Source organism: Syzygium oleosum, unplaced genomic scaffold (assembly GCF_021117445.2).
Source record: "Syzygium oleosum isolate NSW1041296 unplaced genomic scaffold, Sole_v2.1 Sole_v2.15, whole genome shotgun sequence".
Classification (NCBI taxonomy): domain Eukaryota; kingdom Viridiplantae; phylum Streptophyta; class Magnoliopsida; order Myrtales; family Myrtaceae; genus Syzygium; species Syzygium oleosum.
Window position 1 is genome coordinate 4,779,937 of NW_026607499.1, and position 27,320 is coordinate 4,807,256.

General features: G+C 39.4%; 2 protein-coding genes across 2 annotated transcripts; both read left to right on the top strand.

Annotated features, from left to right (window-relative positions):
• Positions 1-7,880: 7,880 nt before the first annotated feature.
• LOC115687808 (FAM10 family protein At4g22670) lies at positions 7,881-12,478 on the top strand. The gene is made up of 11 exons (XM_030613478.2): positions 7,881-8,171; positions 8,266-8,317; positions 8,790-8,945; positions 9,080-9,167; positions 9,275-9,355; positions 9,464-9,528; positions 9,872-10,012; positions 10,871-10,987; positions 11,077-11,340; positions 11,622-11,679; positions 12,134-12,478. Exons 1-11 carry the CDS (start codon positions 8,062-8,064, stop codon positions 12,229-12,231), a joined length of 1,230 nt encoding a protein of 409 aa, XP_030469338.2. The 5' UTR covers positions 7,881-8,061; the 3' UTR covers positions 12,232-12,478.
• Positions 12,479-19,869: 7,391 nt separating this feature from the next.
• LOC115687859 (MYB-like transcription factor ODO1) lies at positions 19,870-21,994 on the top strand. Its single transcript, XM_030613556.2, has 2 exons — positions 19,870-20,249; positions 20,902-21,994. The coding sequence occupies exons 1-2, from the start codon at positions 19,987-19,989 to the stop codon at positions 21,527-21,529; spliced, it is 891 nt and encodes a 296-aa protein (XP_030469416.2). The 5' UTR covers positions 19,870-19,986; the 3' UTR covers positions 21,530-21,994.
• Positions 21,995-27,320: the final 5,326 nt, after the last annotated feature.

The window sequence follows — 27,320 nt, forward strand, 5'->3', positions numbered from 1 at the left end:
GGACTTAGCTCTGCGTGAGGATGAACCTACCAAACCCAATGATCAAAGCACTGCAGATCAAAAGACTCATTATGCTAAGTGGGAAAAATCCAACCGACTAAGCCTCATTGCTATGAAGAGGTCCATTGCCGAGCATCTCATTAGTGGTTTGCCAGAAAAAGCAAATGCGAGAGAGTTTCTTGCAGCAGTGGGAGCAAGATATCAGTTTCAGACAAAGCTGAGGCTGGGAATTTGCTGAGTGAGTTAACTAGTATGAAATATGATGCTGCTATGGGTGTTAGAGAATTTATATTGAGGATGGTGCATATTCAATCCAAGCTTAAGGCCCATAATATTGTCCTTTCTGAAGATTATGTTGTGCATCATGCCTTAAATATTCTGCCTGCTGATTTCAGTCAGATTAAAACTGCTTATAGCACTCAGAATGAGACTTGGAGTGTTAATGCTTTGATTACTAAATGTGTGGCTGAGGAAGAAAAGTTAAAGAAGGAGAAGAATGAATCTGCCCACTTGATTACTAATGCCAAGTTGAGTTCCTTTAGAGGAAAATGGAAGCCTAAAGGGTCGAATGCTTATGCCCCTAAGAAAGATCAAGGCTTCAAGAAAATTGGCAATAATGGGAAACATGGAGATAAGAATTTTAAGTGTTTTCACTGCAAGAAGCAGGGTCACAAGAGAGCTGATTGCTATAAGTTCAAAGCTTGGCTAAAAGCAAAGAAAGAAAGTAGCCAAGGTGAGTTGTTGGTTTGTTCTGAATCAAATATGGTTGATGTTCCTTTGGATTCTTGGTGGATTGATTCTGGTGCTACTGTACATGTGACTACTACCTTACAGGGTCTCACAAATCTAAGGAATCCAAGTCCGAGGGAGTCGAAGCTTAAAGTTGGAAATAATATCGGCGTTGATGTGGAGCATATAGGGACAGTAGTTTTGAATTTAGACTCTGGATTTCAGCTAGTTCTGAATAATGTCTTTTATGTTTCTCGATTTAGGAGGAACTTGATATCTCTTTGCTTGACAAGGCTGGATATTGCCTTTATTTTGCAAATAATAGAGTGGATTTGTTTTATGACTCTAAAATTATTGGGAATTGCATTCTGTTTGATGGATTATATCGATTATCTTTATCTCCCGATAGACCATATTGTTCCTTCAACGTTGAGAATAATGTGGCTAAAAGATCCTTGATCAAGGAGAAATCTTCTTTGCTATGGCACAAACGATTAGGGCATATCTCCAAAGAAAGGGTAAATCGGCTTATCAAAGCTGATATCCTTCCTCCTCTTGACTCAGATGATGCTGAGATTTGTATTGATTGCGTGAGGGGAAAGTTGACTAAAGTCAAGAAGAAAGGCGCTACTCGCAGTCAAAATCTGTTGGAGATAATTCATATAGATATTAGTGGGCCATATTCAACTACCTTGTGTGGAAATAAGTATTTCATCACCTTTATTGATGATTTCTCCCGTTATTGCTATGTTTACTTGATTAGGGAGAGGACCTTGATTAGGGAGAGGACTGATGCTCTTGACATGTTGAAAGTATTTCGCACTGAAGTTGAGAAACAATTAAGAAAGATAATCAAGATTGTAAGATCTGATCGTGGTGGTGAATATTATGGGCGATATACTGAGACTAGACAGCAAATGGGACCATTCGCTAAATATTTACAGGACTGTGGTATCGTCGCTCAGTATACAATGCCTAGGAGCCCTGAACATAATGGTGTAGCTGAGCGGCGAAACCGCACACTCATGGAGATGAAATGAAGTATGATGAGCAGATCTAATATGCCTGAATACTTATGGGGTGAGGCAATTAAAACAGCAGCTTATATATTGAATCGTGTACCTAGTAAATCAGTGTTAAAAACACCTTTTGAGTTATGGACGAAGAGAAAACGAAGCTCAAACCACTTTCGAGTTTGGGGGTGTCCTGCAGAGGTGAAAATTTATGATCCTTCGCTGATGAACCCAGGACTACTAGGTGTTACTTTATTGGATACCCTAATCATTCTAAGGGGTATAGGTTCTATTGTCCTACTCGTGGCACTAGAGTTGTTGAGTCTCAAATTGCTAAATTCTTGGAGTTGGATGTTGCTGAAGAGAGTTCCTCTCAATCCTTTCAATGGGAGGAACCAAACAATACAATCTCTATTTCATTGCCCATTTTGAATGATGACTCCGTGCGAGAGATTTGCAGAGAGGAAACCCAGCAAGAAGTAGATATTGGAAATATGACAATAGACCATTCTGTTACGGAAGAAACTCCCCAGATGAATGATCCAACTCCAGAAGTGCCTGTGCGAAGATCACAACGACAAAGAAGACCGACGCTTTTGAATGATTATCATGTCTATCTTGGAGAAACTGATTTTGACATTGGACATACAGTTGATCCGGTGACCTTCAAAGAAGCTCTTGATAGTGATCAGGCAGATAAATGGTTAGGAGCGATGAAGAATGAGATGACTTCCATGTCAAATAATCAAGTATGGGAACTCGTTGATCTACCTGATGGGCACAAACCGATTGGCTGCAAATGGGTATTTAAAACCAAGAAAGACAATAAAGGTAACATAGAGAGATTCAAGGCAAGATTGGTTGCGAAGGGATTCACACAGAGAGAAGGCATTGATTACACTGAAACCTTTTCTCCCGTGTCCACTAAAGACTCTTTTCGAATAATTATGGCATTGGTGGCTCATTTTGATTTAGAGCTTCATCAGATGGATGTCAAAACAACTTTTCTAAATGGAGATTTGGATGAAGAAGTATATATGCAGCAACCTGAGGGGTTTAAAGAAGCTAGAAAGGAGCATATGGTGTGCAAACTTCAAAGGTCTATATATGGTCTCAAACAAGCATCACGTCAGTGGTACTTGAAGTTTGACAGAGTTGTGAGATCGTTTGGCTTTGAAGAAAACAAATTTGATCAATGCATCTACATGAAAGTAAGTGGGAGTAAATATATTTTCTTAATACTTTATGTAGATGTCATTTTGATTGCTAGTAGAGATGTTGATATGTTGCATGACACAAAAGGTTTTCTATCTTCAAAGTTTGATATGAAAGATCTTGGGGAAGCCTCTTATGTTTTAGGCATTGAGATTCATCGTGATAGATCTAAGAAGGTTCTGGGATTATCTCAGAAAAGTTATATAGACCGCGTTTTGAAAAGATTCAATATGCACACCTGCAAGGTTGGTGAAGTTCCTGTTGTGAAAGGAGATAAATTAAGCATAGAACAGTGCCCCAAAAATGATGTTGAAAAAGAAGCAATGAAGAATATTCCATATGCTAGTGCAGTTGGCAGTCTTATGTATGCACAAGTATGTACCAGACCTGATATTGCTTTTGCAGTGAATACTCATGGGAGATATCTATCGAATCCAGGTCGTGAACATTGGGTTGCAGCTAAGAAAGTAATGAGATATCTGCAGCGAACAAAAGAATTTATGCTTGGTTATAGCAGAGTAGAGGATCTAAAGGTGATTGGATATTCATATGCGGATTTTGCTGGTTGTTCAGATGACAGAAAATCGACTTCTGGATATATTTTCATGATGGCTGGAGGTGCTATTTCTTGGAAGAGCACAAAGCAAACCTTAATTACGAACTCTACAATGTATGCTGAGTTTGTAGCTTGTTATGGTGCTTCAACTCAGGCTGTTTGGCTTAGAAATTTGATCTCAGAATTGCGGGTTGTGGACTCTATTGCAAGACCGATGGTCATCTATTGTGACAACACCGCAACCGTGTTTTATTCTAAGAATGACAAAATCAGCAATGCGTCTAAACACATGGAGATCAAATATTATATTGTTAAGGACTTGGTCAAAAAGGGAGCTGTTGTGATCGAGAATATTAGAACTGAGTCCATGTTGGCTGATCCTCTAACAAAAGCTTTACAACCCATTCTGTTTAAAAAACATGTAAACAATATGGGTGTTTTAGATTCTTTTGATTCCTTTTGTTAGTGGGAGTTTTGCATAGTTTGTTTATCTGGATATTGTGATTATATGCAAACTGATAATGCCTATTATGATCTTTATTAAAGCATTTACTTTTGATTTTCATCATTATTTTTGCTATGTCGATTGAGAGATGGAAATATAAAACAGTATCTCTAAACATATTTTAGTTTAAAGATGACTGGATGTCACTAATTTTGAGATCTCATGTTGAATTGTGACATAGTTGTGCAATTTCATGTTGTTTAGAAATTGTACTAAGGCAATTTCATATTGTTTAGAAATTGTGGTGATGCAGTTTCATGTCATTGAGAAATTGCGTTGAGGACCGATAAGGAATAGTGCATGTTTGATCACATGTTGGCACTATTTCTTACTAGACCACTAGGCCTATGATCCATGAAATTATAATGCTTATTATATGTGATTATGGAAGGTCATGTGTTGCGGTATTTTCTTAACACTTTGACCGCCATAGTCCTATATTGAGGTTATAAAGGATTGGGTTGGTTTTGAGATGCCATTATTGGAATATTATTATTATTTTTTAAATCGTGGCCACATAAAACAAATTTTCGGTTATTAACCCGAGAGTGTCATTTTCGAAATAAAATCATTCTAAAAAAAAAGGGGTTGATTAATGTAGCCCAAGTGGGAGAATGTTGGAAATTTCCTATAATATGGGCTTACATTAATTAATTGATTTTCTATTTTAAATACTCGGGTTAATGGATATTCCAATATATGTGTTGTACCCTTTAGTGATATTATTGAATTGGGTTTCGACATCTATAAATAACAGGCCTAGTTGAGCAGCAAAGTGTAGGCAATTGTGTTTAACTGAAGCCCGTGATGGGAGGGGCTCAGTTAACGCACTAATGATTAGGATTTTCTAGATCCCCTCTCTAGCCTATAAAAGGGTAGGTTATACCTATCGGTCGCTTTATCCCATTGAAAACTGCTATATCGAAATAGGCCAAAGAGAGGAAGATCGGCATTTCAGTAGAACGTTGATCTATTTCTTTTCTTAGAGAATAACAATGGTTCAAACAGGTACGCTTTAATTCCGCTGTGTGTATTATTATGATTTTTTTTTATGGTGTTCTACATTCATATATGGATCTGATTGTTCTTTAAGAATTAGTGTATATATATTGAGAAATTCTTTACAACCCGCGCTCTCCCTTCACATATAGTTATGTATTTCCCTTTTAATGTGATGAGTTATCAATAACATGAACGAGAGAATCACTTAATCGTGAGTATCGATATGGTGAACCTTTTTCTTCTAGATGAAAAGAAATCGACCCCATGGAGAAGATAAATTTTCATACGATTAGTAAGTTTTTCAAAGGAAAATTAACTTTTAGGGTCCTTTTTATTTTGTGAAATGTCTATTGTTGGAAAATATTTTATCCATTTTTCCAGCGTTTGGATTGATTAGAAAAATGAGTCAATAGAAAAATTGAGATAATTGTTCAAGAAATCCTAAACTTATTGTACAACGATCAATTCCTAAATATTTCAATTGTACTCATTTAGTCGTAAACATTTTGATGATTTACCAAGTTAGTTCTTTCGGCAAATTTCGATGGGAAATTGCTAACGTGGAAGTTGGCCGTCCTACAAGACATAGCCGGCACTGATGTGCACAATTTGTACTATTTTTTATATATTTTTCTGAATTTTTTTTCTTTTCCTTTTTCCCACCGTTGGCGAGGATCGCAATCCTTGCCAAATCTACTCGAGGTGAGGGCTTTGCGGCCCTTGCCGCGACACCCTCATCGGTCACTGGGCGAGGCCACGACACCCTCACTCAGTGGCTCGTGAGGGCAGGCGAGTCGCCGGCATCGTTGCCACCCTGATTGATAGAGGAAAATAGGAAAAAAGCAAAAAAGCAAAAGGGAAGAAAAGAAAACGCAAAAGAAAAGGCAAAAGAAAAGAAAAGAACGGAAAAGAAAAGACGAGTCCCTTGAAAATGATTGCTGCTGATCATATCAGATTATCACTAAAATCTGTTGATTCTTAGGGGGGCTTTGTGTTTCCTACAACAGATGGGGGCAAACATTCTGTCTCACAGGAGGGAAGAAAGAAGCACGAAGCGGTTCTTTTCTTTGTGAGATTTTAAGGTTCGTGACTGGAGAAGTGGCAACTTCTCTTGCAATGAGGCCGCGAGGGTTGTCGACTCTCGCGCCGTGGTGGCGAGCGGTGCACCACCGCCGCATATGGGTTGCCGACTCTTGCCAGCGAAGCAAGGGGAGTGCCTAAATCCTTACACTTTTCAAAAGAAAATTTTAATATGATATAAAAGGATCGCACTATTTTTACTCCTTTATTAGCTCATAACATTCCATATTACATTGATTTGGCTACATTATTCCTTGCGGATCCCACCCTTGATTTATGATTAGTTCTTATATTTTTTCTTCATTTTCTTTTGTTTCAATTTATTAAAAGACAAAATTACTCACATCCCTTTTAAACAACTTTTTTGTCACCCTAGCCGATTCTTCCACACTTATTACATTTCAACGTATCCTTCGTGTTTGTTTTCTTTTGAACTTATTCTCCGTTGTTGTAATCCGAGCAATCAATAATGATACATTGAACAAAGAAAGGTTATTTTTATCTACAAATTGTTAACTTCATTTCCGTTAATTTTCCTCAAGATCGTGAACTTTTCGACTTTGATTTTTAATACAAAATTACAAAAACTTATTTAAAGATTGAATACTACGGTTTTTTTGGTAAGGTAAGTAGTATATTGACTTTTCTAAACGCAATTTACAAGGAAAGAGATCGAACACAAAAACCAAAAAAAGAGTGGATCAATTCACAAGAAGATTGAATACTATGGTTATACTATGGTTAATCGTATGCATTATACATAATTTATACATATTTCATTCTATTCTTTTTTTAGTGTAGTTATTATGGAAGACAATAGGATTCAAATTGCTCCAATGATGAAACTTCAAATGGAGAACAATAGTCAACAAGTTCATTTGAAACTTTAATAGTTAATTTTCTAGCATGAGAAGATCTTTTGACTAGTGTGCAGACATATCTTTTTGCTCAAGGTGATGTTGTCTTTGACAAAAAGGTGTAAGAGAGACAGATATGTTCTTCTCGATTGGTTGCGATAGGGGAGGTGATTATCGTGATCGAGATAATATTTCTATTGCACATTTGAGAAGAAAGACTGAATCTCATTTGATTGACTATTCGTTGCTATAAAAAGAAGAACGGATCATGGTCACTCTAAATATTGAATGTATCACACAATCATAATCTTTCGAGTAATATGTCCGGACATTCTACTTGTCATCGCTTTTTTGAAGTTGAAGTTGCGTGTGCAAAGGAGATGCTTAAAGCCGGTGTACCTCCTTGCCAAATTCCTTCTTCGTTGAGACAAAGTAATCCTAAAGAGGAACACCAATTTTGTTCCAAACGGAGAAAGAAAGGAAAAAAAATCAAAAAAAGAAGTAAAGAAGGTAATAAATAATCTGAAAATCGAGAGTGGGCCTCACATATAACCTTAATAAATATTGTTTGAGAGTAGCCTTGATTGTTCGTCTCTATTAAAATGGAAACAAAAAGAAAAAGAAGAAAACAAAAGTGAAAGAAATAATCTTAAATCAAGAGTACGATCAGCAAAGAGTAATGCACTCAATTCAACATGATAAATGGGTGTAAGGAACTCATAAGGGTTGAAAATAGCGCAAAATCTTTGATAAATTCTAAAATTTAAATGCACATTTTAAAAATTTTAGGGCTCGATTATTATTTTCGGAAATCTTTTTTGAAGCTTCTGTGTATGATCCTAATTTCTTTCGATTTGGAAGCGTGCTGACGTGGAAAGGGTGGGAAAATGCTTGTGCCTCATCCAGTAGAAGCTACTAGAAGCACCTCCCCAAAACCCCTCTTCGCCCCGAGAGTGGTCTTCCCACTGTCAAAGCCGCTCACAGATTTTTCAGTTTCTTGCAAGTCCCCAAAAACCGAATCGGAGCAAATCGCCACCGCAATCCGGAGCCCCAGCCGGCGATCGATCGCTCGCTCGCCCGTACAAATCGCCGAAGGAGAACAAAATGGATCCGGCGAAGGTGAACCAGCTGAAGCAGTTCGTCGACATGTGCAAGTCCAATCCCGCCGTCCTGGCCGATCCTTCGCTCGCCTTCTTCCGCGACTACCTCGAGAGGTAACGCAAGCAGCTCGTCCGGCGACGATCCGAGCCTCGTCCGGCATGCTCGTCCCTTCGCATTTCTTGATTTCCCTCTGATGTTTTGTCTCAGCCTCGGAGCTCAAGTCCCTCCCGCTGCTCAGAAGCCCGGCGAATCTAAATCGGCAAGTCGCACCGCTCGAGCCTGCTCTTTACGTGTTTGGATTCGTCCGATTGTTTGCACTTTACAGGATTTCGGCTCGATTCGCTTTCTGATATAGCGTTTGGCTGAGTCTTGTTCGCTTGAGATCAGCGATTGATTGCGATTTTGTGGCGGTTGACGTAGAATGACGCTGAGCTCGCTCGTGTACGCATTTTCATAGCGTGAAATGGTCGAGTGCATGCATCTTTCAGTGTAGTTGGAGAAAAAAGGACTTAAAGGTTGTGAAGCAGCATCACAAGCCGATAATGATACAGTACTACGCATTTTGTTTGAATACATATCGTAATCGCTTGGTTTTGTTTGGAACCAATTGACATGGGGTGGTTGATGCCGCTGCATTTGAGGTCGTGTACTTTCTCGCGGTAGCGAGAGAGGTATGCTTGTGAGGTAACCATGCTAATTGATACTTTGCTTCGGATTGTGGACTGCTGCAGAAGAGCCATGTGGTGGAGGAGAGCGACGAGGATATGGAGGAGACTGAAGGCGGACACGTGAAAGTGGAGGAGGAAGAGGAGGAGGATGAGATTATCGAGTCGGATATGGAGCTCGAAGGCGAGACGGTCGAGCCTGATGACGAGCCTCCCCAGAAGGTTTTCTCACCTCTAACACAGACCCGAGGAATCTTCGTGCTTTTTAACGTTTTCTTTTCCCTCTTTTGGCCTACTTTATTATTGAGCTTGCTGTGTGAATGGATATGGAGTGCCTTTGTTAATTGATTTTTCAGATGGGAGATCCATCGCTTGAAGTTTCTGAGGAGAATCGTGAGGCCTCTCAAGAAGCAAAGGCACAAGCCATGGAAGCCCTTTCTGAAGGTTCTGACAATTACTTTTCAACCTTGCAATGATAGGGTTATGTGTGCTCCTTGAATCTGTTGGCCTTGCTTAATTTTCTCTTTGGTATGCTGATTTGTCCTCTACAGGAAACTTGGAGGAAGCGATTGAGCACCTTACACAGGCAATAACACTCAATCCAACCTCTGCAATCATGTATGGAACCAGAGGTAAGAAGCTGGCTGAGTTTTTGAAGTGACTGCCCAAAATTTATATCCTTTCGTTTGGTTTTAAGTTATTTACCTCATGTCAGCACATGGTTATTGATGCTTTTACAGCTACTGTGTATATTAAAATGAAGAAGCCCAATGCTGCAATCCGGGACGCAAATGCAGCTTTAGAGGTAACATCTACTTTAATTGTTCAAAGTATTTGCAACCGTGTTTTCATGAGCAATGGAAAGTTCAGTAATTGTGCTTACCGCGCACTGCACAATATAAAGTAATACATGCACAAAAATGCTTAAGTGCATTTACACAATAATTGCGAAATTGCGGACATTCTCGTCATTACTTATTGTTCTTGTAATTGTATTAATTGCTGAGAATTGTTCAAGGAAACTTATTAATTTTTAAGCTTCCCTATTTGGTGTTGGACTTAACATTGTTGAGATGTCTTTTATGGGTGGGATTGACCTTGGAGTCTTCAATTTTGGGTTGTCATGCTCATGTAGTTTGTTAATCTAGATAAATCCGGATTCTGCAAAAGGCTACAAGGCTCGTGGCATGGCTCGAGCAATGCTTGGTCAGTGGGAAGAAGCTGCAAAGGATCTTCATTTAGCATCAAAGCTAGATTACGATGAGGAAATAAATGCTGTACTTAAGAAGGTCTCTCTCTCTCTCTCTCTCTCTCTCTCTCTCTCTCTGTGCATCTTTGGGTTTGTCTATTCTATCCTGTTTGAGCAAAAAGTTTCTGATTTTCCTGCCAAAATCAAACATCAGTTTTTGCTTTTGAAATTATTAAAATAAATGAGATAATTGACAGATGATTTTAAATATCCATATGTTCAGGTTTCTAAATCTTGCTTGTCTTCTTGTCTTGCGTCAAATAGACAGGTCATTGCATCTTTTGGGGTGGACTTCGTCTGACATTCCTTTTTATTTCAGTACACTTAATGGGTAAAGATGGCTAAAAAAGTGACAAGAAGGAGCTCTCTTTGCACTCTAGATTAGTTGCAGCTAGATTGCATATAGAAGGCCAATAAATGTCTTTTAGACACAGATATACAGGGCTCTGCTTTTGCCTGTTTCCTGTGGTTTTGAAGCAAAAGAGGATTTTCTGGACTGGGCACTCTTTGCTCTCAAGATTAAATTCAGATGGCTACAGATTAGATAAGATGCCTCTTATTTTATTGTAGATCGCTTGTAGAAGGCCAATAAATGCCCTTTAGAATTTTATCCCAAAGTTAAAAATTATCACATGTAGGTTGACCTCAAAATCATTTTATGCACCTTTCACACTGGCTGTTGCTGGTTTGTCGTGAAATGTAGGCCTTTACTTTGATGAGCGACAGTTTAAGGTGGGGTCACCTTTTGATTTTGTGATCCGCACTTGCTGGTTGGGGTTTCATGAGAACCTGCATGTGGCTTTTCTTTTGGACATCTTTGGAATGTAGGATTGCTATGTGATTCAAATCTTGCTCCATTAAGTTCGATTCCATCGTGTGCAACTTTTGATCGACACAGGTTGAACCAAATGCACATAGGATTGAGGAACATCGGAGGAAGTATGACAGATTACGTAAGGAGCAGGAAGAAAGAAAGATTCAGCGTGAGAGAGAGCGTAGACGTGCAGAGGCTCAGGTAATTGGTCCATCATCCTGATGTTCAGTCGTTTAGAATATTTTTCTTGCTATATTTCCCATGTGACATATTTTGTGCTTTTCCTCTAGGCTGCATATGAGAAGGCAAAGAAACAAGAGCATTCATCATCCAGTCGACCATCTGGTGGTATGCCTGGTGGATTCCCAGGTGGGATGCCCGGTGGATTCCCAGGTGGAATGCCTGGAGGTTTCCCGGGCGGTATGCCAGGAGGAATGCCTGGAGGATTCCCGGGCGGCATGCCAGGAGGAATGCCAGGAGGAATGCCTGGAGGTTTCCCAGGAGGCATGCCAGGAGGAATGCCTGGAAATGTTGATTTTAGCAAAATACTAAATGTAAGTGGGCTGGATAATGGATGGTAATGCCTGGATATGTTGATTTTAGCAAAACACGATGTACTTTTTCTCTCAGCAAAACAAAAAAAAAGTGTGCTGGAATATGGATATCTCACTTTTAGAATAAAGACCTAGACATGAATTGGTGTGTGCAAGTTTGATGATTTAATTATGATTTGTTTTGGTGGATCATTCATTGATCATATTGTAGTCAGTTTTTCTGTTCCATTTCGCCTTTTCTCATTCGTTTTGATGAAATTTTTACTGAACATTTGGGGCAGGATCCTGATCTTATGGCTGCATTTAAGGATCCAGAAGTCATGGCTGCTATGCAGGATGGTACTGTTGTTTTCTGGCATTATTTTTATGGTCCTATTTCTTGCACTTTATTGAGATATCTCTCATTTCACTGAGATTTCATTTAGCAGTTTTACGTGTCCTCTGTAAGGAACTAGTACCTTGAGATTTTAGAATATGGTGATATTACTTCATTGACTGGTAAGGTAACCACGAGCGGTATCGAAGTAATCTCAGAACATGTTACTTCCCATTGTCTAAGTCGTGTGGTTATTTTCTCACTCAGCATAAAAGGAAATGAGCATTAAGTAACCGTTGTTGGAAGTTTATTAACCTAGAGCCAACAACTGAAGAATAGCAAATGAATCCGTGGGCATCTGCACTTATAATTTTGCTTTCTGTGACAGAAGATTCTGGTTACTTCTAGTAGGAACTTGTGCGGCTTATTGGAGATTTTTAACTGTCATCTTTTGTTTCTGTGTTGATGGTTTTGCAGTAATGAAGAACCCTGCCAATCTGGCAAAGCATCAGGCAAATCCAAAAGTGGCCCCTATAATTGCAAAGATGATGAGCAAGTTCGGAGGATCCAAGTGAAAAATTCCGATGCAGTAATAACTGGTTTCGGGGTCCAAGGTCCTGGTTTATCAGAGTGGAGGGGTTTTAGAGTGCTGCTATCTGAAATGTGGGTTGTCATCGTCTGTAAACATTTTTCCGTTGGTAGGGATCTCAGATGAACATCTCGATTTTGCTTTTGAAACGATAGATATAAGCTGACTAACGTCACGGGAAAAGTGTGATTTATTTACACTTTCCAAGTTATTTCGAGCCTTCCCTTCTTAAAGATTGCAAATTTGATGGGATACGAGAACACTGCTCATCGACCCAGATTTGCTGTGTCGTAAAATCAGCAGAACTTCATTTGGTTCCCGTCTTCGGAGGAACTTCATATTTGGAGTCTTGACCAAATCCTCGTGCCTAACCATCGTTTCGAAGTTTAGATTGGCTTCATTGTTCCTTGAGGGCCAGCTAAGCTTTTAGACTGGATTTGTAAGCTTACGGTAAAGCTTTGCTTTAACATCATGAGCCAACTTAACGATGCCATTTTCATATACGGGCTCCCTAAAGCTCCACCTTCCAAGGGTTTCACACTGCACAGCAACGCGGTTAATTACAAAGAGAGCGAGAGTTATGAGATCCGGATCATTTGAAGTGGACTACTATTCGACATCGTTTCGAGGTTGTGACAAACTGACATGACCTTTTTCCCACCATAATCCAACCGCCCTTGGTATGGTGAACAAAAGTAGACGTGCGAGTCCCCCTCAGTGACCGAGCTTCATGTCGCAGTCAATTTGGCGACCTACGCACTTGGAGAGCAAGTCGATCGAACAGATAGACAGCGACCTTTGATCCACAGGGGGGGGCGGCAGGTGGTGGTTATCGCCCAATGACCTTCACCCCTCGGCGCGCGAATTCTTTCACCTGAAAGATGCACGCCCGCGGACAGAATTTTCCATTGCAGTCGCACGAGAATCGCACGGGGGAGATTCCTCTATCCTTACCAAACAACAACGGGTCCCCCCACCCCTTTTTGTCCAACGTTTTTTCCTGTTTTTATCGTCCCTCCAAAGTCCAAGGTTGCTACATATGCGCATATCTTCGTCTATTCCCGAGACATCTGGTTGGCCCTTTTGTTTTCCTTGACCGGTTTTCACCAAACCGAGTCCTCTTTCAAGTCTCCTTTCCCGACCAACCTCTTCACCTCTGCGTTTTCTAAAGAAGAAAGTAGCTTTTTCCCAGCTCCGTGTCGTCATGGCGACACTTAATCACGGAGTCGATTACGCTTTCATTGGTCCAATGCACGCTCGCTGATCTCGTCTAAAACATGGCCTAATCTCTCCCCTTCTCGAGAGGGTATTCCTCTTTTTTCTTTTGTGTCGCTTCAAAAACATGATCTGCTTACTTTTGCTACAAGAGTGGTTTGTGATGCCTGAGTCCCACTGTTGATGACGAATGCCTTACGCACTAATTGCGCAATCGCATGTTTTTTGGGTGCACACATGTTCATACTTTCTAAATGCTAAACCGAGAAAACTAAAACCAAAAGGACAAAATGAAAAGAAAATGAAAAAAAAAAGAAAGTGGAAAAGGGGGAAGATGTTGATAACCCTTGGAGATTAACTCCAATTTGGTAGCTCGGGGGTCGCTTTAAAGCATATGCTTAAGCAATGATGATGCAATATCGCTCACGCTTTTCCCCTAATCACAAGCTCTAGTGTGAACGTGGATTGCAATGACGCACCATTCTGTAATAATTAAAGGATTTCCAAAAAATTAAAAAATAAAGAAGGTGAAAAGGAGTTTGTATTGTGCTTGTTCCTTTCTTGTTTCTCCTTTTATCTTAATGTTTTGTGGGACGGATTGTGGAGTGGTTGTGGGGCTTCAAAGTCGTCCGACGGCAGCCTTAAACAATGATCTCCATAGTTTAGTTTGATGATAAATTGAATCGCCTAGAGTTCAGAGGGACATAGGCTGCATTGATTTTTCAGAAACCCTAGATTAATGGATGAAAATATCACTGTTTGGTGAGAACTCCCTGTCTACCCTCTTGACGAATTCGGGCATGGTCATAATTAAATGTTACACTATGGTTAGATGAATGATATTTTGCATATCATATGGTTTTGTATTCACAAGAAAGCACATGGGTGCGTATGGTCTTTTGACTATATACCTTGGGGCTCTGTTCATAACACCCGTAGAAGAAACAGGAAAGCAATTTTCATTTTATAAACAGACCAAAATACAGTAATCAAGTACATCATAGCTGTTGAATTTGAAAGATATCGTACTAAATGTTTTTGAGGTGAAAATTTGGATTAATTGATGTCCCTGAGAAACCGAATTATTCTTCTGATTTCTAGTGTGATAATTAACGGGCAATTTATGCTGAGGTTAAGGATTTTACGAAATATTACTTTTTCTGCCTAACTCTACCTTAAGGAGTAATTTCAAGTACTTTATGACCCATCTTTATGACTGTTAATAGAGAAATTATATTTTGAGCAATTAACCAACTGTCCAAATCAATTGTGACAAATATATGAAATATGTAAAAGAATGACGGGATAATCTGTATATAATACATTAAAAATTTGTGAAAATCGCGTTTTCGTTCAATTCACATATAATAATCTTCTCCAGAATTGTTCATGTGAGTCTCCCAGAGTCGGAATTGCTCTTTTGAATATGGTTGATAAGCTAGTACTACTTTTCGTGATATAGTACAACTTAAATTGAATTTCATCAACTTCCGATCCGGTTCTAGTGGGCAGTGAAAGCTTTGTCTTTCGACAATTCATGATCCTTTAGCGTACTTAACAAGAGCAAGTAATGAGCCAAGTGTCGATTAAAAAAGAGTCAAGCGAGATTGACTTAATGTTCAAATAGGCCTACAAATTCTCGTCCCTATTATGTCATCGAAATCATGAATGCCCTTGCTTTTAAGTTTACTTGGAAAATCCGCGATAGAATAGGGAATTCTAAGTAGGAAAACTTGAGTCCAAGAAGTGTTCTTAATATGGTTACTGTCAACTTTGTCAGTTTCAATTGTCACATATCATATCACCAACTGATACAAACGCTGCAAAAGAATTTCACATCAACGAAGATTTTAAAAGCACAGACGATGCCGATACATACGGCCCCATAAAACCCACTTTTACGAATTTGGTTTCCTAGCAAACTCTTAATGTTAGCCGCATGTCAGATTGCATGATGTGCGACAATCGGTCGCTGCAATCGTGGTCCTGTCGTGGGAAACTACTACATGTGAAGTCGCTTATAGCTTGGCCGGGAGTCATCTGATCATGAAACTCGCAACACTTTTGCTACGATTCCTGGGTTTTAACCAGACAGTTCCATACTTACAAGCAATGCCACCATATCACCCTCCTCAGGGTGCGTTAGGAAAACACAACCCCAACTTGCGCGACACCTTAAAAGTGTAAAATAATCAAACTGCTTCACCTACGCATCCGGAAACGAGTTGTTTAAACAAAGTGCCATGCAATACTGTCTTCCACCTGACCCATCTTTGGTGTGGCCTTGAGGTTGAAAGAAGCCGTACGTAATTGATTCTGCATTAGGCATATTGTTGGGGAATTACGATTGAACAGCATCTGTATTTTTCGTGTTCAGTGATCACCTCAATGTTAATACTATAATCGTTTTTTGGGTACATCATTTCCTTCACCTTATGGATATAGATATATATTTTCCACGAAGGATTTTGCATACAAGCAGACAAATGCTAATCCATTAAAATACTCTAACTCTTACCTTGCAAGTCTTGCATATCTGGCCATATATTTTTGTGTCCACATGGAAGCAGGAAAAGCCAGCATTTGATCTTGCGTGTCACATTGGCAATCCAAAAAATTGAAACAGATTTTTGGCCCTTAGATACGACCTTGGCAATTTAAGAATTTCAATCTATCCGCACAAGATAGCCACAGGAGATCAAGTGCGAGATGAACAAGTTTTAGGGTTTTGTGGTTGACACCGGTTGAAGTGATGAAGTGAGCATCCACGGGAGGAGGAGGGGGTCCATGGTTTAACCATACCCACCTAAACCCAGAGATTCAAGTCAAAAGTCCAACAAGTTGGATCATCAACTGCCACCAATATGGTAGTAGAAAATCATATGTCGTCTTATGACTTGTTTGGAGAAGAAATCATATGGTCCGTATGAGTTGAATCAGCATTTGATGAGGCAACCTCTCCTTTACACGGCGCGTGTCAACATTGTCTTCTGACCTACGTATCTTCGTTGTATATGTATTTCACCAAATCATTCGTTGACCGCCACTGAGTTATTGTAGGAGTTCTACTATATTTGACTCTGTAGTCCATATAGTCGACAATGATTTTATTCAAAATTTTTATCATCGTGTTGCTTAAATTGCGAAATCCGATTTTTCTTTTGCTACTTTCGTGGAGCCAAAGAAATTGGGTGGATTCCAGCCCTTCCGAACACCATAGAAAAACATAAAATGATTTTTTATAAGTAATTTGCATAGGTCATATAATTCTTCTAATGTAGACCCTCTCTCCCCAAAATTTTCTTCCCCAGTTGTTCCTCGAACTTCTGAAAAATATTTAATGACCCTAACCAACATTATCATATAACAAGCCACAACTTCATTAGCTTGGATGTCCATACAAATGTGTACCAAAATCTGTGGGAGGTGGTAATTTATTGATGATCATTCAACCAATCAGATAACCCCGTCCGAGATCGCACAGGAAATAGAAAAATCCAGAATGCCAATCAAGCCGCAAGATTTTCCCCTACATATTGCTACTTAAATAGACAGAAGTGGTCAGGGTCAAGTCAAAACATACTAAAATCAAATTCCAGGGGTCGTTTTTACGTGGCTATGCACGCAAATGTTGGAGGATGGACGAGGTTTGAGTGACCATGCTTCTCAAGTTAATTATATGTGCAATCATTAAGATCTCCGATGTGAAAACAAAACGTTTGGGAATCGCATGTTAGGGACGCACATAATTCAGATCATAATTAGAAAATCTCTGTAGCATCAAATATGTCCTGGCCGCCCCATGAGAAGGTAAATAATCTTAACCTATGCTGTAATCTTCGTCTTGAAAGCCCGTACAAAGCACAGTGCCTATAAGGGCCACATATGGACCAGTACTATCTAGGATGTCATTAATTAATTAATTGAATAATTAATCACATATGGACCCTCTTTGACTCACGATCTTGCCAAAATGAATCATATCTATCAGGCATTTCACACCTGATCCAGCCAACAAATTCACCATATAATCGAACCCAACTAGCCACAGAGAAGAACTTTCCTGGTCAATGAAGTATATCATTTAGTGGGGAAAAATTAGGATCCACTTGATTGCTTTTGCATCATAATGTGCCTCCCCATCCTCGCACGCATATCGTTTCAACCATTCAATTCCAGCCAAATCTCCCAACATTTCTGGGGCAAAGCATGTGCATTTGCCATTTACCACCAAATGCCAGTCTACTTTGTCTTAACAGTGATACATATTATCTGTAAAAAATAATTAAATCTTGCACTACTTTCCCATGAAAGGTACTCTACAATGACAAAGGTCGTCGAAACGTTTTCTTGCAGTACAAAACTGTAAATCCATTTTTGGTCTTTACCTAGAGAAAGACTTAGTTGGTGGGGGGAAAAAGGGCCTACATCAAAATTCCGTAGTAATTTCAGGCATTCTTGTTTTAAGTAACCTAATTAAAAATATTTGAACTTCGTTGATTATAATTGTGATGATGGTAACGAATTATTTGTCGTGATATTACTTATTAACTGAATTAAAGCAAACTAAATTTTTTACGTTACCCATGAGGTGCATCGCCTCATGTACGGATAAGTGTCGGTTTTCCGATAATTCAAATCACGATTCTTTCTCCGACCAAAAAAAAAAATCACGATTCTTTCCGTTATGTGAAAGTAATTACTTAACACGACGAATATTGACATTCTTGAAATTGCGTAAAAGATTGTGGTCGAAATCCTTTTATGAATTTGGATCATCTTTGATGGCGATTAGCATCAATCACATACATCTTCTTTTCCCCCCTTTTTTTTTTGTATTTGGGTATGACATAAATGTCATGATACGGAGACGTAGAAATAGACTTGGGGGTGACGAAATTGGTGATGGAATGGTGGAGTAAGAGTGCAATTAGGGAGTGGGGTTGTGTATGAAATTGGCGAAGGAGCGAAGGAGAGAGGAGAAATTGTTTGGGGGGAGGGGGAGAGAGAGAGTGATGGATTGATGAGATGTGTGGCGATGTGTCGTTGGGTCATCCATCATTCACTTTCACCATATTTTTTTTTGTGTTTTAGCTTGGCAGACAGCAGAACAAGGCCATATTAGTTCCAATGTCCTTTTCTCTCCTCCCAATTTGGTGGACCCTCAAATGAATCTCTCTCTCTCCCTCCTCATGATGCTTTCTCTAGGTAAAAAAAAAGTTATTGAAGGTTAAAGTGAATATCATGATGTACATAGATCTCTAAGAGGTAGGCCCTCGTGGGTTTTCAACCTTTATAAGTTCGATTCGAGTTCTGGACAATTCTGATTATTTTAGGGAGTCCGTTTCATCACACTATTAATTAGGATTCCATGTGTTTTGCAAGCACTATGCACGAGTACCATTATTAAAATGTGTAAAGCGAGGGGAGATGAAAAGATGCTTAATCTTTAGTGCGTCAAAAAAGTCTTGTACAAATTTTACATAAACACATCCACTTTAATTAAAAGCGCGAGTGTTTTGATGTGGGATCTAAACGGTTGTTAATGTAATTAAAAGCGTGAGTGTTTTGATGTGGGATCTAAACGGTTGTTAATGTCTCATCGAACGTTTGGTACCTTTATTTTTATCTTTAACCTCGCTTTTTCACTGGACATCGTTGTTAAAATGGTGTGATCACAAAAGAGAGAGTTAAAGTTATCACTCATCTCTTATTGATATGGGGTCATCCTTAAGATTGAAAATTTTAAATTACATTAGACAACTGAAATTGAATTGTATAGTTGATTCAAGGGTTAATGCCCGAAAAAACCCCAAATTAGTATGTCTATGACAAATTTACTCAAAATTAATTTTTTGACTACCAAAAACTTCAATTTTGTACATCTGTGACAATTTTACTATCCGTTAGTTTTCTTTAAATTTTACCGTCAAATTGCTGAGTTGAATGACACGTGACAGTTGACGGATGTACCAGTATCACAGGTGCACCGGTTTGTGATTTTTCGTGGTATTCATCCAATTTAATGGAAATTAACGAAAGATAAAATTGTCACAAATGTACCGGTTTACGGTTTTTGATGGTGAAAAAATTATTTTGGAGTAAATTTATCACATATGTATCAATTTAGAGTTTTTCATGGTATTAACCCTTAATTAATATAGAGCATGGCAGATGTTTATTGGGCATTGGATATCATCGATATATTTAAATATCCTATGCCACTCCACTAATTTTTGGACAACATGTGAAAGCCATTTTTTTCCTCCACTAAGCTGACATCTATAATAATTAATGGAAAATCCCGTGCATTATAAAATTCCAATAAGAGAAGAAGCCGTCGGAAAGGTACGTGGGGCTTGTATATAAAGGTGGTTGTGGGGCTCTCGAGTTTTTACAAGTGGAGTTAGCGCTAGAGCTAGAGAGAGAAACTAGAGAGAGAGAGAGAGAGAGAGAGAGAGAGAGAGACAGAGAAGAAATTTGGATGAACAAATATAATTTGGAGGTGTGCTTAGACTGCTAAGGCATGGGGAGGCAACCTTGCTGCGACAAACTGGGGGTGAAGAAAGGGCCGTGGACGGCGGAGGAGGACAAGAAGCTCATCAACTTCATCCTCACCAACGGCCACTGCTGCTGGCGCGCCGTCCCCAAGCTCGCCGGCCTCCGCCGCTGCGGCAAGAGCTGCCGCCTCCGCTGGACCAACTACCTCCGCCCCGACCTCAAGCGCGGCCTCCTCAGCGAGGCCGAGGAGCAGCTCGTCATCGACCTCCACGCCCGCCTCGGCAACAGGTTCGGACCGATTAGCTTGTCCCTCGTCGCTTCCTCTGCATTTCAATCGAGGCGATACTTGTTAATCTTCGGCTGATGTTCATCATTCTTCTCATGAACCCATTACTTGATTATCCCGCATTAAAGGTCATTTTAATTCATTTGCTTCGCCAGTTCTGAGTTAGGAAGCATGTTCTCTAATTCAATCATTTCTTATATAACATGATGAAATCTAATGAGAATCAATCTCATATATACATCTTTTGAGAATTAATTTCATATATATATTAATATAATAGATTAAAGTATAAACTTTTAAATGTAACTAACTCGGAATTAAATCATTTCGTCAACTTGACAACATTTTAGTATTACCTTTTCTTAGTATTTTTTTTATATGCAGCATATTGCGATTGGTCTATTGTTGCAATTTTAGTCTATGCTTTCAATATCTTCAATATGCATCTTCTGTCATATCTACTTGTCGAAGAATGTCCCGTATATTCAATTATTCATTTCGCGAGCAGCCCGTGGAAAATTGGGACTTCACGTACTATTTTCTATACGTATGATACATGCTTTTTTGTTGACTGTGTACGCAAGAAAAGATGTCTCGACGTGACACGTGACTAGAACTAACATCTACGTCTTCCTATGATTGTTCCTGGATTAGGTGGTCGAAGATCGCGGCGAGGTTGCCAGGGAGAACCGACAACGAAATAAAGAACCATTGGAACACCCACATCAAGAAGAAGCTCCTCAAGTCGGGGATCGATCCGGTGACTCACGAGCCCTTGAACAAACCTCAGCAAACTCCATCCGAACATGACCCAGAATCAGAAGTATCCTTGTCGTCATCACTGGCGGACCATACGTCCGAATCGCCTGCCAACACCCACCAAACCAACAACACGCACGTGGACGAGTACAACTCGTCCTCGTCGTCCCCGTCGGCCTCCTCGTCCGCCGAGAACTACTGCGCTGGCGCGGACGAGTCGCTGGTCTTGCTCGAGTACATCTGCGGCAGCGATGATCAGTCATTCTTGATGGACAGCTTGTGGGCGGACGAATCACCGGCGGTGGGGGCCACGACCGCCAACTTGTCGCCGAACGAGAACCCCAGCTGCGACGTGGCGGGCTTGTTTCCGTCCTGGCCGGAGGAGAGCGAGAGCTTCTCGTGGTTGTTGGGGGGTCAAGATTACGGGGTCCACGACTTTGGTGGGTTCGATTGCTTCGGTGACGATGGTGCGATGAACATACTCGATGGCTTAGACTTAGAGACGGGCGACAAAATATTTTAGAATGAAAACATACGATCAGACCCTGTGCGTGTGCGTGTGTGTAACGAGAATACGTGAATATGTATCAATCATAATCATCATCTCCCTGTGCATACGTTCGTACGTAGGATTATGTTCTTAATCTAAACGTTTCTTAGGGTAAAAACAGGTGGAGTGTAGGTGGCCAAAGACCTAAGTAGGTCGTCACGATGACTAGCAGGAGACAAGGACAGTGATGGAAAACCTCGCGAATCACTCAAATGTGTGATTATTCTGTGAATCATGTACTATGTCACGTCTTAATCTAAAAGATAAGGACATGTAGGGATTATAAAACATGCCACGGGGGGGGGCAGTGTATAGGGTGGTCGTGGTGGGGTTTTTGGTTTATGGGGAAACCCCTCTTTGTATATGTAGCTTTCTTGTGCACTGGATCAATAAAATGAAAACAAAAACAAAAAGGGCAATAACTTTTTGTGTATCTTATGTTTTCCTCCTATCAGATTATTATCGATGAATTATCTTAGTTTTCTTTTTCTTGTTTAATTGTCGCGTGCGTGGATTCATATGGTCAAGGCTATTGAGTGAATAAGTTTTCGTGGATCGAGAAAAACTTGATGATCAGCGTCTTTACTTAGAAACAATGAAGAATGCACTGAATTTTTTCCCCTTGAATATCGTACTTTCGAAGTGCTCTTTAAAAGCCAATGAGCTTTGGGGGAGAAAAAGGAAAACCTTATGATACTTGCAATAGTCGGGGGAAGGGAGATTGCCTATTTCGATCTAGACATTCAAAGAATAAATGATTACAGACTTTCAAATTTCGTATATTGAAAGCACACATTTAATCGCTATGGTTAAGATTAATGATAAGTGGATTAGATCAAACTAGATACGACAACATGACTTTTGTTGAATTTCTAATTCATTCTTGTCAACTTCTACTTCATATATATATATATATATATATATATATATATATATATATATCACTTAATTGATATTAAAACTATAAGGTGGAGCCTGAGAATGCTGTAGGGTCATATAGAATACTCAAAAAAAAAAAATAGTGGTCTATAAAATACCCGGATGGTAAATGTGGACATATCTAATCCTACCAAGTCTCTGGCACACTTTAAGAGAAAATTCCAAAAAAAAAAAAAAAAGAATTGGATGGCGGCGCCGACCATCACGAGCATCATTTGCAACATCTTATTATTCTCGTTCTTGTTAAGTTCTTTATTTTTACTTTTTCTTATCCAAGCAGGATCTATCCGATTCCTTGTCTCGGATTTCTTATCATGCATTTCATTTGAATATATTTGGTCCGACGGGCGTCCTTAAACACTAGATAAGGTGTAACACATTATCCTATGCAGACTCAATTAGATTATCAAGCAAACTAAGATATAGAAGACATTAATTATTTAAACTAGAAATCCATAGCAACTCATATTAACATATTCGTACCAACTCGTGACCTACATGGGCTTCAACCTCAATCGAGTACACTTTTTCCTTTCATACGCCATTTGGGGCAAAATACATACCTTCATCAACTCCATATTGAAGTTGCACATGCGTAAAGAACAAGTACAAAACCGATAATTGGTAACTTCAGCAGATCCTCGAAAATCGCACGTCTCACAATTAAGAGATACGAGTCCCAACCTTTATGTTATCCTGGAGAGTATTCTACGTGGTTTACTCATACAATAACTCAAAAGATACCCAACAACCTACCACTTTCTAATTAAAGTACATTTGAGACCACATAACCAATGACTCAATCGTCACTTGCTTCCCTCCACCAACTATGCTCAAAGCCAATAATAATAAGAAAATGTCAGTGCAAGCTTGAAACGGACAAGAAGAGAATAGCGAGAGCGTGAGACTGTATTTGAGCATTCATTGCTAGAAAAGTCTCTCACATGAATTAATGCGCACGCGTGGCAAAAGAAAATGGTGGGATAAATTAAAGTTTAAACCGAGTAATTAATTGCGTCGTAATGATGAGCAAGTGATGAAACCCTAAAAGTGCGCACATCCTCCACTGATGTTGCTCGAATGCACCTTGTCCCCTCGCCATCATTCTAGGGATCTTCCGAAAATCAATGCAGTCTCGTTCAAGTCATGGCGCTAAATTAATTGCACTTTAAGCAAGCAAGGAGCCTATTAGGTGGTCATTACCTTTTGTTCTTAGTGCTCCCAATAGCAAGTGTTCAACCAGCACTAACTAGGGCACACTTCGCCCCACAATAAAGGGGGCAAAAAAAGCCTGTCGACATCCCATCATCATCGGGCATGGAAGTACTCTCATCAAGGTATTATTTTTTCCTTTCTAACAAGAGAAGTAATATTTTTCTCATTTGTCGGCATGCCGTTTTAGGACAACAATCGGGCTCAACATTTCATTGATTTTAGGAAAATATTTTTTAAATAATTCATTTTCTGCGAAACAAACGGAGTCTCATTTGCCTCTTAAGTTCATGAGGAGAGAAATTTTTATTTTCCTGCAAAAGGCTATTCTGATAGAAAATTTAAATATTATACCTCACATTTGTTCAATAAATTAAGTTCTTAGAATAGTTAGCAATTACAAAATTTGTATATTATTAAAATATGAGGTCCCGAGTTCCAATCTTTCAGGCTCTTTATTTGTCTTCCTTATTGTAAGTTATTAAAATAGTCGGCAGTACTCTCATGAAATTTTAGATATCCTATATATATATACACACACATATGTTTTGTCCCGTAATAGCATTTCCTGAGATGGTATGTTCAAGCCTAATCTCCAATCTGATTGGCTTCACTCAACATCTACTAGTCCTTTCCAAGCGACAAAATTTCAGTAGATAACGCACATTTTCCCCCCTAAGATCTGCAGTTTGATCATGATGTGAAATGCCACAAGGGAAGTGGGACACTTGTGATTAGACATTAAATTCAACAGCACGTATTTTTTATTTTATTTTATTTTATTTTCTTTCCCGTTGATAATTAAGGAAAAGACACGGATTACATTGTTCACCAGATTCCATGATAGGAGGGGTGTAAAGAGACTGAAAGCGAACTGTGAATTGTATGTATATGTATGAATTTGTGACGTACAAGGTTCGAGTATTGATGTAAAAGTCCTTTCCCATCAAATCCAAATTAAGCGACACCATCATATACCGGGAAAATTTCAAATAAGGACCCGAAGTGCTATCATTTTCTCAAATAGGGGCCTGAAATGAACCATGTGTCAAATAAGGATACGAAGTGCCCTCATTTTCTCAAATAATCATTACATAATCAGGATCTTTTTATTCGAATATCATGCGTTTTTGGATGCAAAATTTGAGAGCACAATCGATCTATATGCAAATTATAGGGCATACATGGCATATCATGTTTGCTTTATTTTTTTTAAAGCAAAAAACAACTTTCTAGTTTCCCCCCAAAAATTTGAAATATTATCCACAATATTATAAGAAAAATCATATGTAAATATACGTGCCGATATGTATGCGTTGTGAAAGTGTTAGGTGTTTTGGGTTAAGGAAAAGCCAAAGTACATCAATTGCAAGATTTTCATTAAGCAAAAGTAAAAGTCTTTCCGAGCACACTATATTATTAATTTATCATTATCAACGAACTTAAGTGAATTGTAAAAATCCAAAGATGACTACTTTTTATTTTCCTTTTTTCTTTTTTGATCAGTTAATTACTTTATAGCACAAATAGTCAAGAGAAGGCTAAAGCCTCCATACAAGTCAAATGTTCCTTCATGAGCTCAACTGCAAAGGCCCAAAATAATCAACTGGCCTCACAGACTAAAGCAAAACAGAGTGAACAGAGAGGAAAACATCAAATCATGCTCCAAAGACATGCCCCACAGCACTAGGGCATAAGGATCATCAATCTTTGGCAAATATCTCGATCTTCAGGCAGTAATCTGGGTTTCCTCATCAGCAACAAACCAGACATTCGAAGTAGAACTGAGAATATCACTCTTTTGATCGCTCTGGCGGTTTGAGGATCGCCACTAGTATGGAATGTGCAATTGCTCTCTATCCATATAAAGTGTACAGCTTCACTCCAAAGCAACTTGTGCAAATTCTTGTAAAAAAGAATTTGCTTTCAGAGTATGCATGACCCAGGAAAACTCCACATCCCAACCTTTGATGGATCGTTGAATGCCTCAGCTGGAACAAGTGAGACCCCATTTCTTTGGAGAACAAGCAATCAAAGAACTAGTGTTTCCACCACCCGCGGGTGGCGCTGTTGGAAAGGGCACTCTTCCTCTCGCAAAAGTTGGTTGTTCGAATCCCGGCGCCGCAGGGTGACTTAACCGGTGCACGTGTGTGGTGGCTAGCACGTGTCGCCCCAGGGGTTTACCTCCGCTGTCGGTCGTGCGGGGTTCCTAGGTTATCAAAAAAAAAAAAAAAAAGAACTAGTGTTTCCTTGATTCAGGAGCGATTCCACCAAGACTACATGTATCATCTATAGATTTCCGCCTCTTTACTCGATCAAGAGTTGGCAATCTATTAAGAGTAGCCATATAAAGCTGAGTTAAGACACATTAGGATTGAACCATGCCAATCGATCCTCTATTCTTGACCAATATTTTAGCTGTCAGCTTGAGGAAAGAGACCAGAGCGAGAACCAGTGGAGATAACCATGTCTGCAACTTCAGAACAAGGAACTGCATTAGAACAAGGTGCAGATAGAATACTCCCCAAGTTTTCAGACCTGGCACGAGGCGAAATCCAGTCATTACCCCTGATAACAGAGGCAACTTTGGAATGGTAACCAATGCCAGAATCACAGATCACTCTTCTAGGATAAACATCAGCCACAACCCCGTGAGAGTGCCAAGAATCAAACCGGAGATAAGTACTTATTTTCATCCCCAATTTGGCATTTAACATGAGGCTTCAAGACATATCTAACTTTCGACAGCTTTCTCCATGCATAGGTGTTGTCTCCTTTGATTTGAACAGCCCAATAGATTCTTGCTGAGCAATTAACAAGGCGTCCAAGCCACCCAAATAGAACCATATTTCATATATAATTTTGTTAGATTCTTATGCACACGAGCCAGATTCTATAGACCAAGCTTTCGCAGCCCTAAACCACCCTCACTCTTTGGCAAACACAATTCATCCCAAGCAACCTCTTGCTCCCGAGCATCTTCAATAGTGCCCTTCCCCAAGAAAGCTGCACATTCGCTCTCTACCATTCTAATAACATTATGGAATAAGAAAAGTTTGGCACCAAACCAAACTATAAATCACAGACTAGATAAGTTGTAATCTGCCCGCATATGAAAGATGCTTACGAAGCCATCCGTTTATAAAAGGCCATCCATTAATTCTAGCAGTTACTTTGTTTACCAAAGCCCTGCATTCCTTATCACTTAAGTCTTCCAGAGATCAGAGAAAGACCAAGATACTGAATTGGCAATTGTCCATGACAAACCATTCAGAGTGAATAACTCCTCCCCATGATATCTCTGGTAACTAGCTGAGTAAAGTTAAATTTCTTGAGGATTCAATCTAAAAGGAGACGTATCTTGGAACTTCTCAAATAAAGAAAGAATCCCTTTCAATGATTGCTTATCACCTTCATGTAACACGAGATCATCAGCGAAATTCAAATGAGCTAGATGAATTTGAGAACAGTGAGGGTGGAATTTCAATCTCTTTTGAGCAACTGAATCAGAGTATCCTAGAAGAGATTTACATAGTCATGACAAAGAGATAGGATTTCCTTGTCTCGACCTCTTCTCTTCTTTGAAATACCCCTCCAATCCCCCTATTTGAAG

Bases quoted from the DNA above. Each gene is read 5' to 3' on its own strand.
- LOC115687808 (XM_030613478.2), top strand. From the start codon at position 8,062: ATGGATCCGGCGAAGGTGAACCAGCTGAAGCAGTTCGTCGACATGTGC. The intron at 8,318-8,789 runs GCAAGTCGCACC...GGACTGCTGCAG, and splicing joins AGCCCGGCGAATCTAAATCG to AAGAGCCATGTGGTGGAGGA. The intron at 9,356-9,463 runs GTAAGAAGCTGG...ATGCTTTTACAG, and splicing joins AATCATGTATGGAACCAGAG to CTACTGTGTATATTAAAATG.
- LOC115687859 (XM_030613556.2), top strand. From the start codon at position 19,987: ATGGGGAGGCAACCTTGCTGCGACAAACTGGGGGTGAAGAAAGGGCCG. The intron at 20,250-20,901 runs GTTCGGACCGAT...TTCCTGGATTAG, and splicing joins CACGCCCGCCTCGGCAACAG to GTGGTCGAAGATCGCGGCGA.